General features: G+C 39.5%; 1 protein-coding gene across 3 annotated transcripts in view; it reads right to left on the bottom strand.

Annotated features, from left to right (window-relative positions):
- The window catches only part of KIF2A (kinesin family member 2A), a 69,159-nt gene extending 50,561 nt beyond the window's left edge, over positions 1-18,598 (bottom strand). For 2 of the 3 annotated variants that reach the window (XM_029216486.1, XM_029216487.1), the window contains exon 1: positions 18,229-18,598. In XM_029216486.1, coding sequence (XP_029072319.1) covers positions 18,229-18,292 — 64 coding nt within the window. In that variant the 5' untranslated portion in view covers positions 18,293-18,598. The remainder of the gene's footprint in view (positions 1-18,228) is intronic. The other variant, XM_029216488.1, reaches the window with a different exon arrangement.
- Between the last annotated feature and the right edge of the window lie 6,474 nt (positions 18,599-25,072).

The following is a 25,072-nucleotide window of genomic DNA, read 5'->3' as shown; positions in this document are numbered from 1 at the left end:
GGAAGGGGGAGGGAGTGAAGGGGGGAGGGAGTGAAGGAGGGAGGGAGTGAAGGAGGGAGGGAGTGAAGGAGAGAGGGAGTGAAGGAGGGAGGGAGGAAAGCAGTTCAAAGAACTGAGAGGAGAGGGTACTAGAAAATCATCTATATATGAATGATGCAATTACCAAAAAAAATGATAGGAATAGGGTAGGAGAGAATAACAGTGAGTCAGGAGCAAAAATCTTCAAGGAATTAGGGAAGTTGGCAATGTCTGAAGTTTCTACCTTGGGAAACCAGGTATATGGTGCTTCCATTAACCAATATAAGGAACACAGAAAATATAGAAATCTGGAGATAAAGGCAACGGATTCCATTTTGATGAGTTTAATTATAAATACCAGCAGGAAATCCATGTGGTAATATCTAGAAGGTGGATCTGAAACTAAAGAGAAAGATTAGGTTTGAGGGGGCATTTAAAAAAGTTTTTATTTAAAAATTTTAAATCTATTATGAAAATTACAAACATACTATAAATACCAAATACTCTTCGTTTAGTTTCATTAATTTTAACACATGGCCAATCTTATTGCCATTCCTCCCACCACGACTGTATTACTTTGAAGCAAATCCCAGATATCATATCAATTCATCCATGTTTTTCAGTATGTATGCAGATGTAATTTTATGGGTTTTTACATTCTCTTTTTAAGAAGAAATACCTTCTTATGAATTTATTTTCCTCTTTTCCCAGACAATTTAGTATAGCTGGAAGGGTTCTTAATAAACTGAACTACATGCCATTGATCTGTTTTAAAATAATATTGAGGATATGATCATGAAAGAAACCAAACCAAAATAAATCATCCTTACCATAATTCAAGTTTAAACTCTACTTCCCACGTAGCTCTCTATGCTTGATTTTGTGCTGTCTTACTATGGTTCCTCTAAATCCCAGACATATACTACATATGCACACCTACACGTATAATAGGAACCCTTCAACTCTTGTAACAAAGACAGATGACTTCACAACTAGGATTCCAATACATCCCAAAGCCTTATTAATCCTGTTATCAAAAAACTGCAGTATACTTGCTAACAATGCTAAAATAATCTGCTCTCTATGTTCAAAGGTCAAGAATGGGTGTTAGGATCAAGGAAGAACATATGTAAATATTTTAGGTGATATAGGTCATGGAAAGGACTACAGAAGTAAAAGGACATAAAAGTAGATCACATTTTGAATTAGGCAATGGTTTCTTAGATATAACAAAAGCAGGGCAACAAACGAAAAGAAAGATAAATTGGACTTCATCAAAATTAAAAACTGTTGTGCTTCAAAGGATACTAATCAAGAAAGAGAAAAGACAACCCATGCAATGGGTGAAAATATCTGCAATGCATATAAAACAGTTTCCAGAATATTTAAAGAATTTTTACAGCTCAACAATAAAAAGATAAATAACCTAATTTTTTAAATGGGCAAAGAATTTGAAGAGACGTTTCTCTAAAGAAGATATACAAATGGCTAGTAAGCACATTCACACCCATGAGAATAGCTATAATAAAAGACAGTAACAAGTTTTGACAAGGATGTGGAGAAACTGGAACCCTCACATATTATTGGTTAGAGCGTAAAATGGTGTAGCCATGGAAAACAGTATGACAGTTCCTCAAAACGTTAAACATAGAGTTACATGACCCAGCAATTCCATTCCTAGGTATATATATATATACACCCAAGGAAACTAAAAAACATATGTCCACACAAAAATCTGTAGGTGAATGCTACTCACAATAGCAAAAAAACTGTAAACGACTCAAATATCAACTGATGAATGAATAAGTAAAATGGATTGTTACTCAGGCACAGAAAAGAATAAAATACTGAAACATGCTACAACATGGATAAACTCTGAGCACAGACTATGCTAAGTGAAAGAAGTTAGACATTAAAGGTAACATATCGTATGGTTCCACCTATATGTAATGTCCAGAACAGGCAAAGTTGATTAGTAGATGTTAGGGGCTGGAGTGAAGGAGGAATGCAGAGTGATTGCTAATGGGTATGGGTTTCTTTTTGGAGCGATGCAAATGTTCTGAGATCAGTGATAATAGTCACACAACTTTGGGAATATACTTAAAATCACTGAATTGTACCCTTTAAAAAGGCGAATTTTTTCCCCTCATCTGTAATTTTATTTTTTTCCTTTTCTTTACAGAGATATAATTGATATATAACACTATATTAGTTTCAGGTGTACAACATAATGATCTGTATATATTGTGATATGATCACCACAATAAGTTGACATCCACCACCACACACAGCTACAAATTTTTTTTCTTGTGATGAGAACTTTTAAATCTACAGTCTTAGCAACTTTCAAATATACAATACAGTATTATTAACTATAGTCACCATGCTGTACATTATATCCTATGACATTTATTGAATAACTGTAAGTTTGTACCTTTTGATCCCCTTCTCCCATTTCACCTACCCCCTCATACTCCACCACCTCCCACTTCTAGCAACTACCAATCTGTTTTAGGCACCCGAGTTTGGTTTTTTGCTTTGTTTTGTTTTTAGATTTCACATATAAGTGAGTCATATGGTATTTGTCTTTCACTGTCTTATTTCACTTTGCATAGCGCCCTCAAGGTCCATCCATGTTGTTGCAAAAGGCAAGACTTCATTCTTTTTTTACGGTGGAGTAATATTCCATTGTGTATTATGTATATATACACACACACACCTTGTATCTTCTTTATCCATCCAACCACTGATGGACACTTTAGTTGATTCCATGTCTTGGCTATTGTAAAATGTTGCAATGAACATAGGGATACAGATATTTTTTTCGAGATAGAATTTTGTTTCCTTCAGACAAATACACAGAAGTAGAATTGCTAGATCATATGGTAGTTTTATTTTTAATTTTTTAAGGAACCTCCATACTGTTTTCATAGTGGCCACACCAATTTACATTCCCACCAACAGTACACGAGGGTTTCCTTTTCTCTACATCCTCACCAACACTTATTTCTTGACTTTTTGATAATAGTCATGCTAACAGGTGAGGTGATATCTCACTGTAGTTTTGATTTGCATTTCCCTAATAATTAGTGATACTGAACATCTTTTCATGTACCTGTTGGCCATCTATATAGATGTCTTCTTTAGGAAAACGTCTGTTCAAATCCTTGGCTCATTTTTTAAACAGATTTCTTTTTTGCTATTAAATTCTTTAAATATTTTGGATATTAAATCCTTATCAGATATATGGTTTGTAAATATTTTCTCCCATTCCGTAGGTTGTCATTTCATTTTGTTGATGGTTTTTTTGCTGTGCAGAAGGTTTTTAGTTTGTAGTCCCACTTTTTACTTTTGTTTTGTTGCCTAAAAAGGGTGAATTTTATGATATGTGAATTACACCTCAATATTTTGCAAAAGTAGGTAACTAACTAAAAAGAACACAGGGAAATAGGAGATGATCAATGACAGAACTCTGGGAAACATAAACATTTAAGAAGTTGATAGGAGCATGAATTTAGGAGATTAAGAAGAATAGTTCAAAAAGAAGAGAACTCATATAATCAAGCCCAAGAAAACCATTTTAGAAATAGGAGATTACAATTTGCAAAAAAAAAACCAAACAACTTCACCTTTACCAGTAATAATGCAAATTTAAGTAACTATTCACCATTTTGACCTAAGAAAAGGTTTTAAAAAAAAACTTTATTGAGGTATAATTCACATAACATACAATTCATCACTTAAAGCATACAATTTAATGTTTTTAGCATATTCAGATATTTACAACACTACCATAGTCAATTTTATAACATTTTAATCACCTCAAAAAGACACCCTGTTATCCTTGAGCTATTACCCTCCGCTTCCTCCAATAATCACTAACAATCATAAGCAATCACTAATCTACTTTCTATCTCTATAGAGATTAACTTTATTGATTCTGCCCTCAATAGCGAGACAATTTACTTAAGGGAGTTAACTAAGTACAAACTGATAGAAATACAGGCAAGTACTTCATTAGCATAAACTATTTAACTGTATTCAGTCTCAAACCTCCCAATCTAAACTATTATTTAGTAAGGCTGTTCAAGTTTATTAGGTTAAAAACTATAATGTCCATTTTTCAAATTTTTTAATTAAAAAAATCACTTTCTTCTCATAATCACACACTAGAACTTGAATGTTTTTCATTATATGTCCAGACCTCATAAACACTTTAAAAATTAAACCTGTTATCTTTTTTTTTTTTTAATAAATTTACTTATTTATTTTTGGCTGCGTTGGGTCTTCGTTGCTGCATGCAGGCTTTCTCTAGTAGCGGCGAGCTGGGGCTCCTCTTCGCTGCAGTGCACGGGCTTCTCAATGTGGTGGCTTCTCTTTGTTGCGGAGCACGGGCTTTAGGCACGAGGGCTTCAGTAGTTGCAGCATGTGGGCCCTAGAGCGCAGGCTCAGTAGCTGTGGCGCAGGGGCTTAGTTGCCCCGCATCACATAGGATCTTCCCAGACCAGGGCTCGAACCCGTGTCCCCTGCATTGGCAGGCTGATTTTTTATTTTTTTTTTGCGGTACGCGGGCCTCTCACTGTTGTGGCCTCTCCCGTTGCGGAGCATAGGCTCTGGACGCGCAGGCTCAGCGGCCATTGCTCACAGGCCTAGCTGCTCCGCGGCATGGGGGATCCTCCCAGACCGGAGCACGAACCCGTGTCCCCTGCATCGGCAGGCGGACGCTCAACCACTGCACCACCAGGGAAGCCCGGCAGGCAGATTCTTAACCACTGTGCCACCAGGGAACCCCAAACCTGTTATCTTTTAAGGGCCATTTAGCTTCAGAACAAAAAAAGAAAACATTCTATAGGCACAGTATGAACTTCATAATCCAAGCTAACAAACCTCAAAAACGTATGTTTGTACACTATATGGACAAGTGTATGAAGAAACAGGCACTTCTGCAGATAGGACGGTAAATTCACACACTCTCTATGGAAGCAAACTGGCAAGATCTATCAAAATTTAAAATGTACAATTCTCTGACCCAGCAATTCTCCTTCTAGGACTTTATCCTGCAGATGTAGTCATGTATGTAAAAAATGACATAAGCTCAAGATTATTCAGTACAGTACTAGCTGTACAGTAGCTACAGAATGGGCATAATCTTAATTGTGGTATATATAATCACTAATAAAATGCAGCTATGAAAAAGAATAAGTGAAGTAAGTCAGATAAAGACAAATATCATATGATATCGTTTATATGCAGAATCTAAAAAAATGATAGAAATGAGCTTATTTACAAAACAGAAATAAACTCACAGACTTAGCGAATTTTCGGTTACCAGGGAGGAAGGGGGGGGAGGGACAGATTGGGAGTTTGGGACTGATATGTACACACTGCTATACTTAAAACAGATAACCAACAAGGACCTACTGTATAGTACAAGGAACTCTGTTTAATATTCTGTAATAACCTAAATGGGGAAAGAATTTGAAAAAGAATAATACATGTACATGTATAACTGAAACACTCTGCTGTACACCTGAAACTAACACAATATTGTTAATCAACTATACTCCCAATATAAAATAAAAATTAAAAAAAAGAAAAAGAATGAGACTGTTATTTATGTACTCAAAGGTTCTCCAAGATATTGTTGTTATTATTAAGTGAAAATGAAATTAAGAAGCACCAGTGTGTACAATATGCCGTCTGTAGGGAAAAGGTGCACATTTACACACGTTGCTATTCAAAACAGGTAATTAAATTTTAAAAAGAAAGTATATGTTAAAAGCAATGACACATACTTTGTTATGTCATACTCTTGATGCCTGGAGGATGAACACAAATCAATTTTTACCAGAATGTCAAAATTTGAATAGACAGAGTAGTGAAAGAACAGCACAGCTAGATATTCATTTAATCACTGGTTCAGCAAACAGATAATTTATTAAGGGTGTAGAGATCCTCTGCTAGGCACTGCGGATATGATGAAACTTAAGTCTGACCAGAGACAATTAAACACATAATACTGTCCCATGAGTGTTCTGACAGAGTAAATAGAGGGGACGCAGAGAACAGAAAGCAGGGGACCCATCCTGGTCTAGGAATCAAAGAAGGATGAAGTGTTTAACAGACACAAAAAAGTGCAACAGCAGTTAGACAGGTTAGGTACAAGTTCTAAGAGCTCAGTGTCTGGAGTGCCTCAGGTAAGTGGCAAGAAATGAGACTGGAGAGGAAAGTCAGATTGTTCAGGGTCTACAGTAACCTATGTTACAGAGCTGGGGTTTTTTATCCAAAGGGTAAGAGAGGTAAAGGAAGTTATCAGAAAGTTTTAAGCAGGTGATCATGTTTGAAAGGTTATTCTGAAAGAGTAACCAACCAAAGGTAGAGACCTTAAGAATTTATTAGGAATTTGTTGCAGCAGTACAGATGAGACATAATGCTAGCCTGACCAAAGTATAGTAGAGGGATGGAAAAATGTAAGGACTGAAGAGGTACTTGAGCAGTGAAGAGAACCTGATGATAGGAAACGAGGTCAAGACAGAACAAGGAAGACATCTAGGTTTCTAACTGGGGTAACAGGGTGAATGAAAGTAATGAGAGATACTGAAGAAATAGATTTGGGGAATGGGTAATGGGTTCAATTTTGGACATGCTGTATTTGAGGTATTTATGAGCTATCCAAGTGGAGATAATTGGTAATACATTAGACATACAAACAGTATGTGTCTTCAACTAGCCTGAAGTGAAGAGAAGCATTTAGTTCACCCAGAGAGAATACTGTGCAAGAAGTACTGCAGGGCTAGGACCAAGCCCTGAAGAACACCAACATTTAGAAAATGGAGAGATAAGGATGCAACTGCATAGATTAAGAAGGAAAGGTATGAGGGGTAGGAGGAAAATAAGTTTTATTTAATTTTAATTAAGAAATGGCTCTTAATTAAACCCAAAAGAGCATGTAAGGTTAAAAGAAATGTATCTCTTTTTTTTTTTTAAACCGTAGTGACATTTTAGTTTTACACCAAGAATTTTTCTTTTCTTGTTAACTGAACTATAGGTGATTTACAACATTGTGCTAGTTTCAGGTATACAGCAAAGTGATTCCGTTATACATACATATATATTCTTTTTCAGATTCTTTTCCATCATAGCTTATTACAAGACACTGAATATAGTTCGTTGTGCTATACAGTAAATCCTTGTTGTTTACCTATTTTATATATAGTGATGTGTTTCTGTTAATCCCATACACCTAATTTATCCTCCCCCTACCTTCCCCTGTGGTAACCATAAGTTTTTTCTATGTCTGTGAGTCTGCAAATAAGTTCATTTGTATTGGTTTTTAGATTCCACATATAAGTGATATCATATAATATTTGTCTTTCTCTGTCTGACTTACTTCACTTAGTATGATAATTTCTTTCTTTGGCTGTGCCACATGGCTTGTGGGATCTTAGTTCCCCAACCAGGGATTGAACCCAGGACACCACAGTGAAAGCACTGAGTCCCAACCACTGGACCACCAAGGAATTCCCCAGTATGTTAATTTCTAGGTCCATCCAAGTTGCTGCAAATGGCAATATTTCATTCTCTTTTATGGCTGATTAATATTCCATTGTGTGTATACACACACACACACACACACACACACACACACACCTTCTTTAACCATTCGTCTGTTTATGGACGCTTAGATTGCTTCCATGTCTTGGCTATTGTAAATAGTGCTGCTATGAACACTGGGATGCATCAAATTAGAGTTTTTGCCTTTTCTGGATATAGGCGCAGGAGTGGAGTTGCTGGGTCATATGGTAACTCTACTTTCAGTTTCGTTTTGTTTTTTTTTAAATGAAGTACAGTTGATTTACAATGTTGTATTAATTTTTAGTTTTTAAGGAACCTCCATACTGTTTTCCATAGTGGCTGCACCAATTTACATTCCCACCAATAGTGTAGGAGGGTTCCATTTTCTCCACACCCTCTCCAGCATTTATTGTTTGTAGACTTTCTGATGTGTATCACTCAATAAAACTACATCCCAACGTCTAGGGCCATGTTGTAATCAACTCTCAATATCACCTATAACTGGAAAACAATTTGTAAAAATGCAACACACATATTATCCCAAAACAATTTCAAAGAACAGTTTCATAAAAATAAAGATCACTGAACCTAGACAGGCCCCCCAATTAATCAATAATACCAGTGGACTCCTAGCAAGTAGGTCTAATATTGTATTTTCCTGACAATAAAGTTGCTCATCTAATAAGAAGCATTCTTTCACATGCTAGCGTATGTACTTGTCCAAACTCTGGAAAATCTGGGAGCGAGAGCCTAAACTTAGGCAATGCAGACAGACTCGAATAGTCTAGAACTTTTTTTTTTGGCCGCGCGGCATGTAGGATCTTAGTCCCCTGACCAGGGATCAAACCCATACCTCTTGCACTGGAAGCGCAGCATCTTAACCACTGGACCGCCAAGAAAGTCCCTAGAACTTTTTTTTTTGCGGTACACGGGCCTCTCAATGTTGTGGCCTCTCCCGTTGTGGAGCACAGGCTCCGGACGCGCAGGCTCAGCGGCCATGGCTCACGGGTCCAGCCGCTCCACGGCATGTGGGATCTTCCCGGACCGGGGCACGAACCTGTGTCCCCTGCATCGGCAGGCAGACTCCCAACCACTGCGCCACCAGGGAAGCCCCCTAGAACTTTTTTTTTCAAAAGAAATTATATAGCCAGAGTACTTGCACTGAGTACAATAGCTATTTAATATTCTGTTGTAACTGACAAAGTAGCCTTTTCTAGGGGGAAGTCCTGTACCTATTCCCTCAAAGGCATCAGATGAAGGGACTCATAATAATGGTCATGCTGCAAATGATTAATAAAAACACCTGAAGGCAATCTATACTATAGAAAAAAAAGAAAGTATTTAATTAATGACCTGACTTCCAATGCCTGGAACATTCGTAGTACACAAAGAACTCTAAAGGAATTAGAATGTACAGGACTTTAGAGGCAGATAATCTATGTTCTGATCTCATATTTGCTACTTTATGTATGACCTTGGACAAGTCAATTTCCTCACTGTAGAAATATAAGCAAGTTTTGACCAATAGCAGTATTTCATCAGAGACCTGTCTGTGGCTAAATTCTAAGACTTACCTCATTAATTAGGACCTCAAATTGGTTCTAATTTCCTAAAAACCATATAGATAAATGACTATATCCATTTCTCTTTAGCAGTCCATAGTAAACTACAGGCTTAAAAATACTACCTTCCCCACCCCACAAAATTTAATGCTGTTTGCATTCCCAACTCACTTTTCATAGGATGACATAATTAGATTTCATATGCATATCTTACATCAAGAATTACCTATAGTTTAACTAGAACAGGTAAACTCTTGTTTAAATTAAACCCTGACCAATTTCAAGGATGAAGCTTCTAATACAATGCTTGGACATTTGTCATGCTATTTGAGCTATAAACTCAAAATGTCCATGGGCCAAAGTAAAGAGATGGAGGTAAAGTTGCTAAGCTTATCTGAATCCTCTCATTGCACTACAGCTCATTTAAAAATTTTGTCAGCAAACCCTAAGTATCTCATATTGGCCAACAGACTAAGCATAACAAAAATGAAGAGCAAAAATTTACCTTAACTGCAGCCCTACTGGGTTGATCCTGATTCTTAAAATATTATAAATTCTTGTCACTAGTTAGTCCATTATTTCGAGAGTAGCTCTGACTTTTAACGCCCGAAGTTTGCATACCTCCCTCCCTTTTAAAAGTAGATTTTTTTAAAGAGCAGTTTTAGGTTTGTGTCAAAATTAGACAGAAGGTACAGAAATTTCCCATATATCCCTTGTCCCCACATACCCACAGCCTCCCATACTATCAACATCCCACACGGGGTACACTTATTACAATCAACGAACCTATACTGACACGTCATTAATACTCAAAGTACATATTTTACATTACAGTGCATTCTTGGTGGGGTATCTTCTTTGAGTTTTGACAAATTTACAACATGTATTCACCATTACAGTATCATAAAGAATAATTTCACTGCCCTAAAAATCCACTGGGCTCTGTCTACTCATCCTTCGCTTACCCATTTTTAAGCCCTAAATTGCAAATAGTACTTAAGAGATTCTAAATGCTGAAATGACATTCAGAATCTTGAGGATGAAAAGGGAAAGCAAAAGCCAGGGCAGAAAAAAATAGGCCAAAAATAAGAGCAAAGGAGAAGTAAAGGAGAGCAGCTGCATTTTAAGAATCAAAACACTCCATCCCTTAAAGATCGGAAGCCAGATCCTTTAAGTACTGTTTTTCCTTCCCATTCTCTTCTAGGAGTTCTGAGAGGGTCTTGGCTAACATACTATAAATGAGTCTTCTTAAGTAGGCAAAGCGTTACAGCTTAAGTAAATTCCTGATCTACATATAAACATTTATTGGAAATGACTCATACCTTAGACTCACTTATTTTTAAGATACTAATAGCAAAAACTATGAACAGTCTTGAGTTGGATGCTCTTTGATAGCACATTGTACACTGGCTCTGCAGTCCTCTAGGCTGTATTCGTGAATAGGGTTAGCTTGATTAAACAGATTGAAGAAATTTTATAACCGACACTCAGCCTTCCCAAATGTTAAGTCCATTCCTTTCAACACATCTGCCCTTTATTCAGCACAAGTGATATATTGACTATAGCACCAATTCTTTTTACAGTGTTCTGTATTTCATCTGTTCCTTAACCACTGTTTACCCTCCTTGACTAATGCAATCTTATCCTTGCTAGCTCTCATTTTCAGTACTACTCTCCCTCTAATCTATCACTAATCACTAGCTAACTCCTATTACTGCTCTTAGGAGATTAAGTCCTACAGTAGTTTCCAAGTGTCCTAGAAATTAATTCCAAGATGCCTTACCTTACCTTCGTTGCCAAGTCTTTAATAAGGTGTCCCAGATTACTCCTCCTTCCTACCTATCCTCATCTATCACCCTCTGGTATGCCTGCTTTAAATGCCCTTTACCTGACAGCCCTCCATTTGCAGCTCACATGTTGTGCCACAGGCCTAGAATGCCTCCTTCCCCCCAAGGCAATCTACTGGTCATCTTCCTCCCATCATTAAAACTTCACTTGCCATGAGGTTTTGTCAGATTACTGTTAGGAGATGCTACTTTTTCTAAAATAATGGATCACAACCCTGGGTGCACACTGAAATCACCAGTGTGTGAAGTTAAGTTTCACCAGCGTATGGGATGTTTTAAAATAAAATACTGAGGCCCTGGCTCCATATCAGACCAATTAAAATAGAATCTCTAGGCAAAGGACCCAGATACCAGTAGTGATAGGTGGGGAGTTGTTTATGTTTGTTTGTTTGTTTCCAAAGCCCCACAGGTGATTCTAATAAGCAGTCAGGGCTGTGAACCACTACACTAATCCTACCCAGGCTAGAAACAGAACTCCCATAACATTTATCCAATATGTTCTCTAAATATATCCATATCCCACATCCCAAAAATACACTTACCACATAGCCTTGACCAATATATATACTGTAAATATCTAAAATTCTCCTTCCTGAGGCTTAAACACTTTACAGTAGTTTATACGCTTGAGCACAGGGTTTCTCTTGTAAGATGGGAAGATACTGTCTACATTATAGGGTTGTCATGAAAGTCAAACAAGATACTGGATTTAGCAAAGCAACTGACTTATAAGGGCACAAATGTTAAATCCCTTCAGGTATCAAGATTAACACCTGGATTCACTTTTTAAGAAAGAAACAAAACTCAAGTGGCAGTATGGAAGATACAAGCTATCTGGATGAGGCTGAGTAGATAGCTCCTGGCCAAGAGTTCTAATCAAAGGGGTCATTCTTTGCATAATGTAGACACTCAACAAATTTCACCAGAAGTGTATCCCATCCTGATCTAACCCTTCCTTTAAAAAATTTTATATAGGTGAAATCTGGTTAAAATTAATGCCAAAACCAATAGAAACCTGGAGAAAAAGTATTTGAAAGTAAGTAAAATATAGCCCAGGGAGGTGCCTGATTCTCATAGTCCCTTGGCCACACTGTGTGAAGAGGCTGTTCCCAAATTACACAGAAGCACCATCAGCTGGCTCTGTCTGCTTCCTTGGTCCCTGCGTTTACAAGACCCCAACACAGGATATCTAGAGAGGAATCTGCTGCCAGGGACTGTTCTGCCATAAATTTAAAATGGAATAAACCTTATTCCTTTAAGTATCAAAACAAAGGTTAAAAGTTATAAAGTCAAAACTCAAATGAGTATTAGAGAACAGAAAATAGGCCAGTAATGACAAATAATGCCAATTTCAATTGACTGACAAGGGCTACCAGGACTGGTGGTGCTGTCTTTTAAGAAGAATTCTGAGACTGAATATATGGGTTTATCAGGAAAGCATGCCACGAGAGATAATGGATATTGGTCATGGGAAGAGGAGGTGAAAAGGACAGCATGTATGACATGTATTTTCCATCCAGAAGACTCATAACTTCAAGAGTCTAAAAAGTCTAAACCTAAAAAGGTAAGTGGTAATGATGTACACACAGAATGGCATAGTTCTATCAGTACTAATCACACTATGTTATCAATCATTTGTTTCTGAGGGCAGGAAGTATGTGTATCTTATTCTTTTTTTTATCTCCAACATGCATCAGAATGACCTATATTTAACAGACTGTTAACAAAAGTATACTTAATTAACTCTATAATAAGAAAACAGAGAATTATGAGATCACATTATTTTGTGATATGACATAATCACTTAAGGTCTATACACCAAAATACTCTCACACCCTAATAAATGCCCATTTGAACTGCAAGCTTGATTGCAGTAGGTAGGTGGTGAGAAAAACAAGCAGTACCCAAAATGGGAAAGCCCAGGACTAGGTTTAGAAGCACAACTTTTAAAAGGGACACCTCTCCCCTCATTTTACTCTTGGGAGATAGAAGCAAAAAGTTAAACCAACAATGAAATGATACTCCATTTCATTTTGCATAAGTTTTCACTAGACAAATCCCAATCACCATGAACTTGTATTTAGTTCTCGTACATGGCACAATATCCACTATGTGTAATCAAGCACTTAAATATTTAATATGGTGAGGTTCTAATGTCTATTTTCACTTAGGCACTACAATACCATTAGTACTACTTTAATTAAAAGAGCTATTGTGTGATAGAAGAGCAACCTTCCCACAATTGCTCCACAATTGGACCAGAAGAGCGAAAATTGGTTTTACTCAGGGCTTAAAAATTTTATCTATTCTCAAGCTCAAAACTACAACATCAAAACAAATAAACACCTTAAAATATTATTTTAGGTTACAGGATAGAAGTGTTAAAAGCAAAGTTGGTGGTTAATTCCAAAAATTAAGCCTTGCAAAAAATTAATGTAATATTAACAACAAGTATACTTGTGACTAGAAAGAATGGGTCTGGATGATCCCTCAAGGAATCTTTTTCTGGATTTTCCACACTTGTGCCTCCTTCCCTATTTGAAGGGACACAAGCTTAACTGGCTCTTTGCTATTTTCTCTAGATTTTTGACACACAAACAAGTTAACCTTGTTAACGTGCCTTTCCCCACAGTTCCAAAATTTCTGTCATAAGAATCAAGTGACTAGGCAATGAATATAGATTTCTTTCTGTGGTAGTTCTGGAAGCAACAAGTGATTGACTATTGGAAAGGGCTTTAAAGCCTTAGATTGCTGAATCTTAATGCTTATAGTTAATAAAATATCAGACATCAATTTGATCTCACCAATAGGGCAAATTTAAGCAACATTATTAATTGTAGGTTATCTGAGCAAAAGGGGCTTTCATATCTCAAAATAGAAAAAAAGAAGAAAATCAAAGTACACAAAGTGATCAACTTCATACCATCATCAGCAAACATGTGTCAGCATTTGAAGAGAGCTAGGAGTAAAAGGACTTCGGTTTTGGTCCAGGCTATGCCTCTTATTAACCACGTGATCTTGCAAGTAATCCAACCTCAGATTCTTCACCTATAAAACAATGAATCTGCCACCACCTACCCTACTTACCTCACAGGGTTTCTGTGAGGATCCAATTAGATAACCTATTTGGAAAACTATGAAGACCTAAAATATATATATATATATATATATATATATATATATATATATGGAACCACCATCATGCTAATCACCATGTAAAAAGAAATCACTAGTCCACAATTTCCTCCATTCTACCCACTTCATAATCAAAATCACATAACTGTACCAAAAGGAACTATATTGCTATGTGGTTCATTTTTATTACCTAAATTCAGTCTGTTCTCCAAAAGCCTATATAACGACATGTAAAGATGAACTAGCAGAAGAATATATGTGGCAAAGTACGTAGAGAATTAAGTCATTGAAATCTTTTCTAAAGATTGCCTGCCCCAAACTCAAAGACTCCTGATGGGTCCTTTGGAATCTTCACTTTCCTCTGGATTTCAGATGCTCAATTAAAGCACTCTTTTCAGCATTTAATTAAGACACAGGAATATTTTTTCTCCCACAATTCTGAGTTTTGTGACCTTCTAGTAAACATACCATAACAGTTTTTACTGGATCATTACAATTGGGCTCTATAATACTGCTCTCTAGTGGCTTTCCCATGAGTGAGAAGCAATTTCCTACGTCTTTACTGGGCTGTAGAAAGCTGTATATGGTTCCCAAATAATAGAGAATTCTTCCTCTACTGTCGCAGTTCTTGATAGTATGGTTTCTATGCTATGTAAGCCAGGTTCCTGGCTGCCACTGTATGAAGGTGTATGAATCTACACAGGTCACTTATAGTGACTTGGGACTCAGTTTCCACATCTATAAGAATGAGAGCTAGATCATCTCCAAGGATCTGTCTGGTTGAAATAGTGTATGATTCTCTTCAGATCACATTTATCAATCCTGTAACTAAGAGACCCCAAAGAACAATCCCATCATAGCTGCAGCTTCGAAATATGCAAAACATATCTCATCACTCCCCCAGCCCCCAAACAATAGTCACAGCTACTGTAGAACGAATAAGGAATGTTTTAACAGTGCATGGTGTTTTTTTTTTGGGGGGGGGGCATCTCCCAGTGAAAACTACCTAGTTACACAACAGTTAAGACTGCAGTTTTCAGGGTCATTAGATTCCAAAAAGAAACTGAATCAGAAAGATAACAGGAAGACACATGCAAGAAAATAAACATGAGTGTTCATTTCCAGAAACCAGTTCAATTTCACACCAGGTTATCTCCTGTGGCTAGGGATAATCTGAGGAGTCCAAGCCTAACCTCTGTCACTTCTAATCTTAGAATACCAAAAAAGTCAGCAAGCCTTCACAGATCACTCTGTTTCAATCAACTCTGGGAGTCTTGAATAAGAGGCCTGTATGAGGTGTGGTGGGCATGGGGGGTAGAGAGGGAAGTGGCTCACAGGATGAGCACAGAGGCAAGGGTCTCCCTTCCAGGTAAGACTTCATCTTAATGGTTAATTAAAATAATGTTCGAAAACCAAAATCCAATAATGAATGATTTGCTCAAAAACGAAATACAAGGAACTCAGCTAGGAACATGATTGGATACGCAGATGAATTCAGGGAATTTAAAATTCCTTAATGCTCTGGCTCTGGTTGAAGTGGGCACAGGGAGGCTGCCATCCCTCAATTGCGTTCTCCACACTACCCCTTGTCTGGTCAGTTTGAAAATATAATATTAAGAAAAATGTACCCAAATATTAATGCTTAAGGAAATATGCTGTCTCACGAGTCTCCTAATGACTTAGGAATTCAGTGGCTGACTGGCCATCCAGCTTTAGTAATCAATGAAGACTTAGCAGGGATTAGTTTTGAGCAGGGTACTGAAAGAGAGTAACAAGTCTACTTTAGTTACCTGGGAATATATATTTTTTAATATAACATAACGGATGGGAGAAGCATGCTCGGAAACAAGGACAAGGATCACCATTAGCAAGCATGCAGAAAAACATCAAGTCACCAGTTAACAGCAGTCTAGCAGCCCTTCTTCATCCTGTGGTTTCCACTGTCTCAGGCATTACATTCATAAAGTTTATTTCTGTTACAATGACCACTACTGTTTTATCTAAAACACTTACGCTATAGAAATGGGAAGAAACAAAACAGCTTCTTTAAAGTGAAAAAGGGAAAGCCTGGGGGGGCGTCTCCCAGACATCAATTTCTACTGTGAAACACCACCACCCAATGCAAATGATCATTCCCTTCTTTTCAAGCTCTCTGCTTATCTGTTACCTTCAACTCTACCATGCATCTGAGGAGCATAAATATGTACTATAAGTTGAGATGATATACATTGTAATGATTTCCATTATTTCTCAAGGACAAACTGCTTTGAAATGTGATTTTAGGTTACTTGCACTTATGTAAGAACACAAAGCTCTTAAATGTCTGGGTTTCTAGTACAGGCAGAAGGTTAAGGCAGAAAGAGTATTAAAAGCCTCTATCCTAGAACCACCCACCCAAACCAAAATTGTTTCCAGTCCGATACATTTAAATAAAAAGGTGTTACCCCAGAAAATATAAAATTATCCAAACCTTTCAAATATCATGATACTTCTGATAGATTCTACAGTAACACCTATAATCATAGTTAAAGGCTTAGAATGTAAAGAACTTACACATTTTTATGCCCCTCCCCCAAATTTAAAATAACATATAAACCCTACTTTTGCTAGTATACAGTGAACGTGCATTTACCTCAAAAAGAAACTGCAGTTAACAGCACTGCTTAAGAAAAGTTATTTGAAGAGAAAATATAAAGAAACCCCAACCCAAGTAAAAGAGACATCTCTTTCCCACTAGTGTTGCTGGTAACTTCTAAAGCTCTAAGTGGTATAATTCATCTTTTCACATACAGGATAATAGTGCTTCCAGTTGTTAACACAAATTATGTCAAATATAACGAAGGGGAAAAAATCATCAGCTATACAAGGTCTTCCAATACATCACATAGATAACATGAAAGTCAATCTCAGCTTCACATAACTTGGTCAAACCTGGTAGAAACCAAGAGGGTGTGGATGTACCAGCGACAGTTACCACCGACTAGGCTAAATGATAATAAGCCACAAATTAAAGGTACGGTATAAGGAACACCGCACACCTCTCGATATTACACACCTCTACTTTCTTCAATGCGTGGATTGAAAGAAAATAATTTATCCCCCTCCATGCGGTTTCTCCTTTACAATATAAATTATTTCCAAGCCTGGCTGGCTAGTGACATAAAACATTTTCCCCAAGAGAAACCTATAGAAAGATACAGAAGCCTAGGGCTTTCTAGGCTTTTTTAATTAAGCCCATGCCTCGTCTTTCACTTTCCTCTAGGTTACCTCTCCGGAGGGTGTGAAAATATCAACAGACGGTCCCCCAGCCCCACCCTCCCAGTAGTGCCTCGCACTGACTAGGTTCATCCCGCTCCTTCCCTTTCAGCCTCATCACCTTTGAGAAGCTTATCGAATACTTCTCCCCATTTATACCCGCACCCTTATTCATGCCTGAGCACGACAAGCTCCGCATCCTTCTTCCAAGGAAGGAACTAGCAAAAAAGAAAGAGGCATGCTCGAGAAACGACTGACGAAGAAACGTGACAGCCAGACACTTTAAACCAGCGGGGTTGGCCTTTCTCCCCCACCTCAGCCTGGAACCAGCAGTCGGTTCCCTAAATACTGAAATCTCTGGTCTTCACGCTCTCCCCACCCCCGCAGAGATGAGGCCGGAAAATGAAAAGGCCGGGGTGAGACGCAAGGCTGGGTCAACCCTAACGGAGCCCGCTGCCCCCACCCCCCGGGCTGGCGTCCCCGGGGAGGATGGAGATCGCGGGAGGAGCGAGGGCTCCCGGCCCGGGACCCGCCAGCGCGCCCGCCCGACGCCCCCAGAGACGCAGCCCGCTACACCCGGGCCCTTCCCCGCCGGCCTCCCCCGGCCCAGCCCCCCGAAGGGCCCCTCCCCGCCCCGGCACTGCAGCGGCACCCGGGGCGGACCCCAAGCTGGCCTCACTCGCACACACGCCACACACAAAAGCGCCGCCGCCGCCGCCGCCGCCTTCCCGCCCCCACTGCGCGGCGGAGTAATCAATGAGGCAGCCGGCGCCCGCGTCTCCTCCGTGCACGCCCAAATGCGGGGCCCGGGCGGCAGGGGCGGCGGCGAGACTCACCATCGCTCCGCTTGATCTCCACGTAAATCCCGATCTGGATCTTGCCGAAGTTGGCCGTTGCCATCACCTCATCTGGAGCAGCGGCGGCTGGCCGAGGGAGGGGGACGCGAGGGCGGAAAAGGCGGGGAGGGGACGGGGTAGGTGTGGGAGGGGGAGCGGTTGCCCGCGGCCGCGCCGGCCCGGGCGACAGCGTGAACGCGAGCCGGGGCCGCGAAGAGCAGCGGCGGGCTGGCAGGCGGAGGCCCCGGGCCTGCAGGCCGGCGGGAGGACGCGCACGCCGGGGCGTCGGGGTGAAGCGAGGGCCAGGGCCGTGAGGCGGCGCGGGCGAAAGTGGGAGGGCCCGCGTCGCCCGCCCTGGAGCAGACGCTGGGGAGGCGGGGCGCCGCGCGCCTGCGCAGAGCGCTCCTCCCGCGTCTCTTCCTCGTCTGCCTGCCTTTCCCCGCTGCCTCGAGGCGGCCCCGCCCGCAGTGAGGTCGGCAGAGGGAGAGGAACGCTGGCTCTACGGGTCGCAGCGAGCCTGCGTCTCGGTTGATTTCGGCGTGCGGCCTGGAAGAGGCAGGAACCCGCGCCCCGGTGCCATCCGGCCTCTCTGGCATCCAAAAATTGGCGCTCTTGCTGGAATGGATTAAGGACTCTGTGGTTTCTGGGCGTTCCGGCTGGAGCGCGTGGCTGAGGGATGAATTTAGGGGTCGGCCATTGACAGCATGCATAGGTTCAGTGTTTCATCTGAGAGTGTCACCTCTGTTGCTACTTAGAGGTGGCCTGTCCAAGTAACCGTCCCAAGGTTTCCCATCCAGTTGTGGAAGAAAAGAAGAAACACCTTTGAGGAGTCACCCACCCTAGGTCAGAATGAAGGTCCTCTTTTCATGGCTTTGACTTATAGCTCATCGCCACTCAAAAAGAAACCCTGTGGTATGGGGGCGGGGGGTGGGGGGGGGCTTGACTGCTCGGTTTATGATGCATCCGATGCTGGTGGCTTGTCTCTGCTGTAGGGTTCAAGACTATTTGCACTGGACCATAAAACCAGTAACTATGATTCAAGGACAGAGGGCAGACACAAGGTTGACTAAGGAAGGTGCCTTTCCTGCAGTCACTTGATTCGTCTGACCACATCAGCATGTGGAGAGCGGGATTCTTCATCCTGGCAGAGCAGGAAGACCATGTGGACAGGGACCATAGAAACTATGTTTACAGGACTGTGTAAAACAAACCTCCAAACGTGTGACTTTTGCTTCTAGTATTAGGACTTGATATGGAGGAAACACACTTACCGTGCCCTGCTTTCTCTAGTCATTGTTAATCTCCCTGTAATATTAATATTTTCACATACAGGATAATAGTGCTTCCAGTTGTTAACACAAATTATGTCAAATATAACGAAGGGGAAAAAATCATCAGCTATACAAGGTCTTCCAATACATCACATAGATAACATGAAAGTCAATCTCAGCTTCACATAACTTGGTCAAACCTGGTAGAAACCAAGAGGGTGTGGATGTACCAGCGACAGTTGGGCATGACTTGGCTCCAGTTCTAGCTCAAATTATACATACGTGTCTACATCTTAACAGTTTTAAAATTTAAAAATTGGAAACTGGATATATGTGTGTTAAGTGCGTGCGTGGGTATATGCAAATGGCTAGAGTTTTCAACCTAATATAAGTAATCAAGTCAAACAGATCCTAAAAGAATTGTTGAAAGATTCAGACTACGTTTGTAACTTGAATATATTAAAGGCATAGTTGTCAAAAGAAAGTTTCTTAGATCCAATCTAAAGTAAAGATAATGTCTATGAAAAAAACACTGGGTAGGGATTCCCTGGTGGCGCAGTGGTTGAGAGTCCGCCTGTCGATGCAGCGGACACGGGTTCGTGCCCCGGTCCGGGAAGATCCCACATGCCGCGGAGCAGCTGGGCCCCTGAGCCATGGCCGCTGAGCCTGCGCGTCCGGAGCCTGTGCTCCGCAAGGGGAGAGGCCACAACAGTGAGAGGCCCGCGTACCACAAAAAAAACAAAACAAAACAAAAAACACTGGGTAGGCAAGTTAGAAAATAACCGGCTTTTACATTCCAGAAATGACATTACTGTAAATCTCAATTCAGGACCTCTGTTTCAAAATAAGATTTGACCAAATCAAGATTCAGGGGTTTTTTTTTTAATAATCTTGAGAGTTTTATCTGAACTCTTTGAGCTTCTGTCTAGTAGAACTCATTCCCTGATGTCTCGATGACTGAGGTATACAGCATCTATTTATTTGCTTGCAAATTCTTTAAAGAATACAAAGAAATCAAGCTATACACCTATTAAATTTAAAATTGCTTCATAAAATATTATGTTTTATCATGGTTGCTGACACATACTTTGCACCCTGTGGGAAGTTTTCATGAGCATCAAGTGAAATAAAATGTGATAGTACTTTGTATCTATAATCAAGTTAAAAAACAAAGTAAACCACCCTACAAAAAATAACCTAGTACTCTACTGTAATCTTCAAATCATTAATTCAAATTTTATATCCAATGATGTAAAATTAAACACACTTTGCAATTTGCCTCTGGCCCTCATCACCTCACACTTGAGAGGATAGCAAGAGCTTTACAGACCTGTCTATATTCTTTTACCCACTCGAGTCCATCCTAACTTAACTGACAGAATAATCTTGCTTAAGGATAATTTCCATCAAGTCATATCCTATTAATAGTGGCTGCTGTTGTCCTACCCTATCCTGAGTTGATAAACCATTTCAAAAAAATCATAGTTATTGTCATCGAGCCAAGCCAATCTCTTTATAAGGCCTAGATTAAAAAAATTTTTTCTCTACTTTGGGGTCATTAGTACATAAACGTTAAGAGATTATTCCAAGGAAGAGGCTGTTAAGCCAGTGAGCAGGATTTGAAGCAGAAGCCAACACTCACCTTAACCAGTTACCTGCTCCTCTGGGGAAGAGCTGAGGCATGACTTGGCTCCAGTTCTAGCTCAAATTATACATACGTGTCTACATCTTCTTACTTGAAGTTTTCCATTCAGTGTTTGCGTCTATTCTCAATTACACAAAGTTTGTGGATCTAGGATCAAATGAAGAAAATGGATGCAGTTGACAGAAACTCTTCGACTTTGTTGTCTCCTTTCTGTCCTGTGCTGTTTTGGAGACTTTTCGGTTGTCAGTGTTTCCCATTCCCATTAAATTTACTTAAATTTTAATTCTAATTAAACTGGTGTAATTTTATTGTAATATATTTTAGTCCTTAAACAAATACATTAAAAACACCTGGGAGATATAAATCCCAATTTTACCTGCTCTGAATATTTGCTCTTTTCTTCTCTGTTGGATTTCTCTTCCTGCCTGCAAACATTTTCAGGCTCCTTTGTCTTGGAAAAAAATCTTTTGATCCTTCTCTTCCTATTTAAATTCCATTCTATTTTTTACTTTCCTTCCCCTGCCAAATTCTCAAATGACTGCTTTAAATACCAACTACCTTGATTCCCCATCACTCATTCATTTCCTAACCCCTAAATCTGGATTTAATCCTCTACTGAATTATATTTTTTTAAGTCAACATTTACTTGTAATTACCTCATTCAGTATACACTACCATCTTATTTTTGAATTTTATTTTGTTTATTTTTTATACAGCAGATTCTTATCTATTTTATACACATTAGTGTATATATGCCAATCCCAATCTCCCAATTCATCCCACAACTACCACCATCACCACCACCCCCCCGCCCTGCTTTTCCCGCTACACTACCATCTTTATTTGCCTTGAATTCATTGAAGAATGGCCTATCTGCTCTCTCCCAAACAATACTGTTCCTGCCTCAGTTTCTGCTCATATAGTAAGTGATTTACTCACCTCTATTTTTATTTTTGGCTGTGCCACATGGCTTGGGGGATATTAGTTCCCTGACCAGGGATTGAATCCATGCCCCCTGCAGTGGAAGCACAGAGTCCTAACTACTAGACAACCAGGGAAGTCCCTTACTCTGCTCTATTTAAAGGCTTTCTATGTGGCAAGGCACAGCTGTAGTCTCCCTTCTTTATGGTGCTTTCTCCACCCAATCTAATTTATAATGACGGTCCTATCTGGGTGATTCTCCCCCCAGCCATGATCATCAGAAGCACTTAAGAAATATTTTAATAAAAATATGTAAGCACAAACTCTACTCCAGGCCTAACAGTTTAAAATTTCCAGGGGGAATTTAATGTGGTCTGGTTTTTTTGTTTTGTTTTTTTGGGGTTTTTTTGGCTGTGTTGGGTCTTCATTTCTGTGCGAGGGCTCTCTCTAGTTGTGGCGAGCGGGGGCCACTCTTCATTGTGGTGCGCAGGCCTCTCACTGTCGCGGCCTCTCTTGTTGCGGAGCACAGGCTCCGACGCACAGGCTCAGTACTTGTGGCTCACGGGCCCAGTTGCTCCACGGCATGTGGGATCTTCCCAGACCAGGGCTCGAACCCGTGTCCCCTGCATTGGCAGGCAGACTCTCAACCACTGCGCCACCAGGGAAGCCCATGTGGTCTGTTTTTTAAAAACTCATCAGGAGATTCTGAGGTGTATATATAACTGGTTGAGAACCAGTTGATTACCCTTGAATTTCCATAATTTGATATTTTCTATACATTGCCCACGTAGGGACTGAGTACTGAATAGACACTGATTGGTTATTTACCTAGTCCACCTTCTTCATTATAATTCTTTCATGTATACTTTTTTTTTTTTTTTTTTTTTTTTTTTTTGGTACGCGGGCCTCTCACTGTTGTGGCCTCTCCCTTTGCGGAGCACAGGCTCCGGACGCGCAGGCTCAGCGGCCATGGCTCACGGGCCCAGCCCCCCCGCGGCATATGGGATCTTCCCGGACCGGGGCACGAACCCGTGTCCCCTGCATCGGCAGGCGGACTCTCAACCACTGCCCCACCAGGGAAGCCCTCATGTATACTTTTTGATAGTCTACTTCTCAAACTTATTTTGATAGTATACTTTCACTTATACCTTTTGATAGTGTATTGGATTGTATTAACAGTAAGCTTTTGGTACAAAGCTAATTTACAAAGCCTTTTAAGGTCCATATTGAATTTAGATCTATATAGAAATATCAAATAATGTGGTGTCATATTCCATCATTGTCTACATTGAGGTATTCCTAATCTTTATACTTATTAATCAAATATTTGCCTTAATTTTCATTTACATAACTAATTCCTCTCAAGTATAGGAAGTGTAGAGGTTTCCCCTTACACCAGATTTTCAGTAATATGATGAGTATGAACTCATAAGTAACAGGAGGTGGTCTTTTCACCATTTGTAGTAATATATCCAAATTGAAAATGATTTATATATTCTTACATAGTTCTTATTAATTCGGGAGCTTAGTAAACTCTTATAGAGTTGTCATGGAGCATCAGCGATGTAAAACAAAATGATTGATGGTGTGCTACACATTCTCATTATTTTAAAAAACTGTGGCCGGTGTTAGTTTTTTCAATGTATTCAGTCTAAGTCAAGTATAACTAGAGAGAACAGGTTTCCCTGAAATATTTCTTGTTGTTAAAGGATAGCACTTGATTTTTTGGTTGCTGTTTTGATGTAATCAACTTAACAGAAAGCAAATTTTCCAGTAAATATTAAGGTCCCAAACATACCTTATTTCCCTAATCTTTGTTAATATGCATACTTACTTTTATGGCTGTTTGAATTCCTTCTTTAAATTGAAAATATATGTTATATACTGTGAGTGGAGCCTAGCTAGGCCATAGTAAATACATTTTACAACAGTGGAAATAAAGACATTTTTCATTATAGATTTAGTCTCTTAAAATAATTGTTTTGCTTGACTTCACTTCTTATGACTATTTCAGTGTGTTTTTATAGTCCATATGTCCATATACTTATAATTTTTAATAGCCATATATGTATATTTTTGACATTGCTTCATGGCATGCGGAATCTTAGTTCCCCAACCAGGGATCCAAACATGTCCCTTACAGTGGAAGCACAGAGTCCTAACCACTGGACCACCAGGGAATTCCCATACTATTTGATATATTTCTAAATCATTTTTTGCTTACACATTCACTGTATTGTTGGGTTATCTTCAATATAAAATTCTAATTATGAACATCTTTGTAAACCTTTTTTGTGGGAAAATTCCTCTAAATGAAAATATCAGGTCAAAGGATATGAAAGTTATACTCAAAACATAAAAGAGATAACTTCACTTCCTTCTTAAAATCAATCTCCAGCTTCCTAGAATAAAATCTAAATTCTTTACAGAGCTATACATGATCTAGCTTTAGCTACCTCTCCACTCTTGTCTGATACCACACTCCTGCTCATTCTGCTCTAGCCTCACTGATTTCTTTTCTTTCGCTTAAATATGTCAAGCTCTTCCCCAGATCAACATTGTGGCTCTTGCTCAACTTTTCATATGATTGTTTCTTGTTATCTTTCAGGCCTTAGTCAAAAAGCACCTCCTGAAAAATGTCTTCCCTTACCCTCCACCTCACCCCCACTTTACTCTCTATCACTCTGTAACTTAACACCACCTGCAATTACCTTGCTCCATTATTTACTTTTTCATCTGTCTCCTCCCCCATTCTAAAGTAAGCTCCCTGAGGGTAGGAACCTTGTCTGATGTTCTTTGTTACATCTTCAGCACATAGAACAGTACTTGGAACACAGATGCTCAGCAAATATTTGTTGAATAAATTAAGGAAGTTTAACTCTGTTTTATATTGTCAAATTTATACTCTTTGATTTGATAGTCTTTTCTTGAATGAGGTAAACTGGTAATGTATTTCCTCATTTACATGACCTAGAAAATCAAAATTTAATGTTTCCATCTTCTAAAT

This window comes from Monodon monoceros, unplaced genomic scaffold, assembly GCF_005190385.1.
Source record: "Monodon monoceros isolate NGI ecotype Baffin Bay Population unplaced genomic scaffold, NGI_Narwhal_1 Super_Scaffold_12, whole genome shotgun sequence".
Lineage (NCBI taxonomy): Eukaryota > Metazoa > Chordata > Mammalia > Artiodactyla > Monodontidae > Monodon > Monodon monoceros.
The sequence above is the reverse complement of the archived record's forward strand: the minus strand, read 5'-3'. Positions and strand labels throughout refer to the sequence as shown.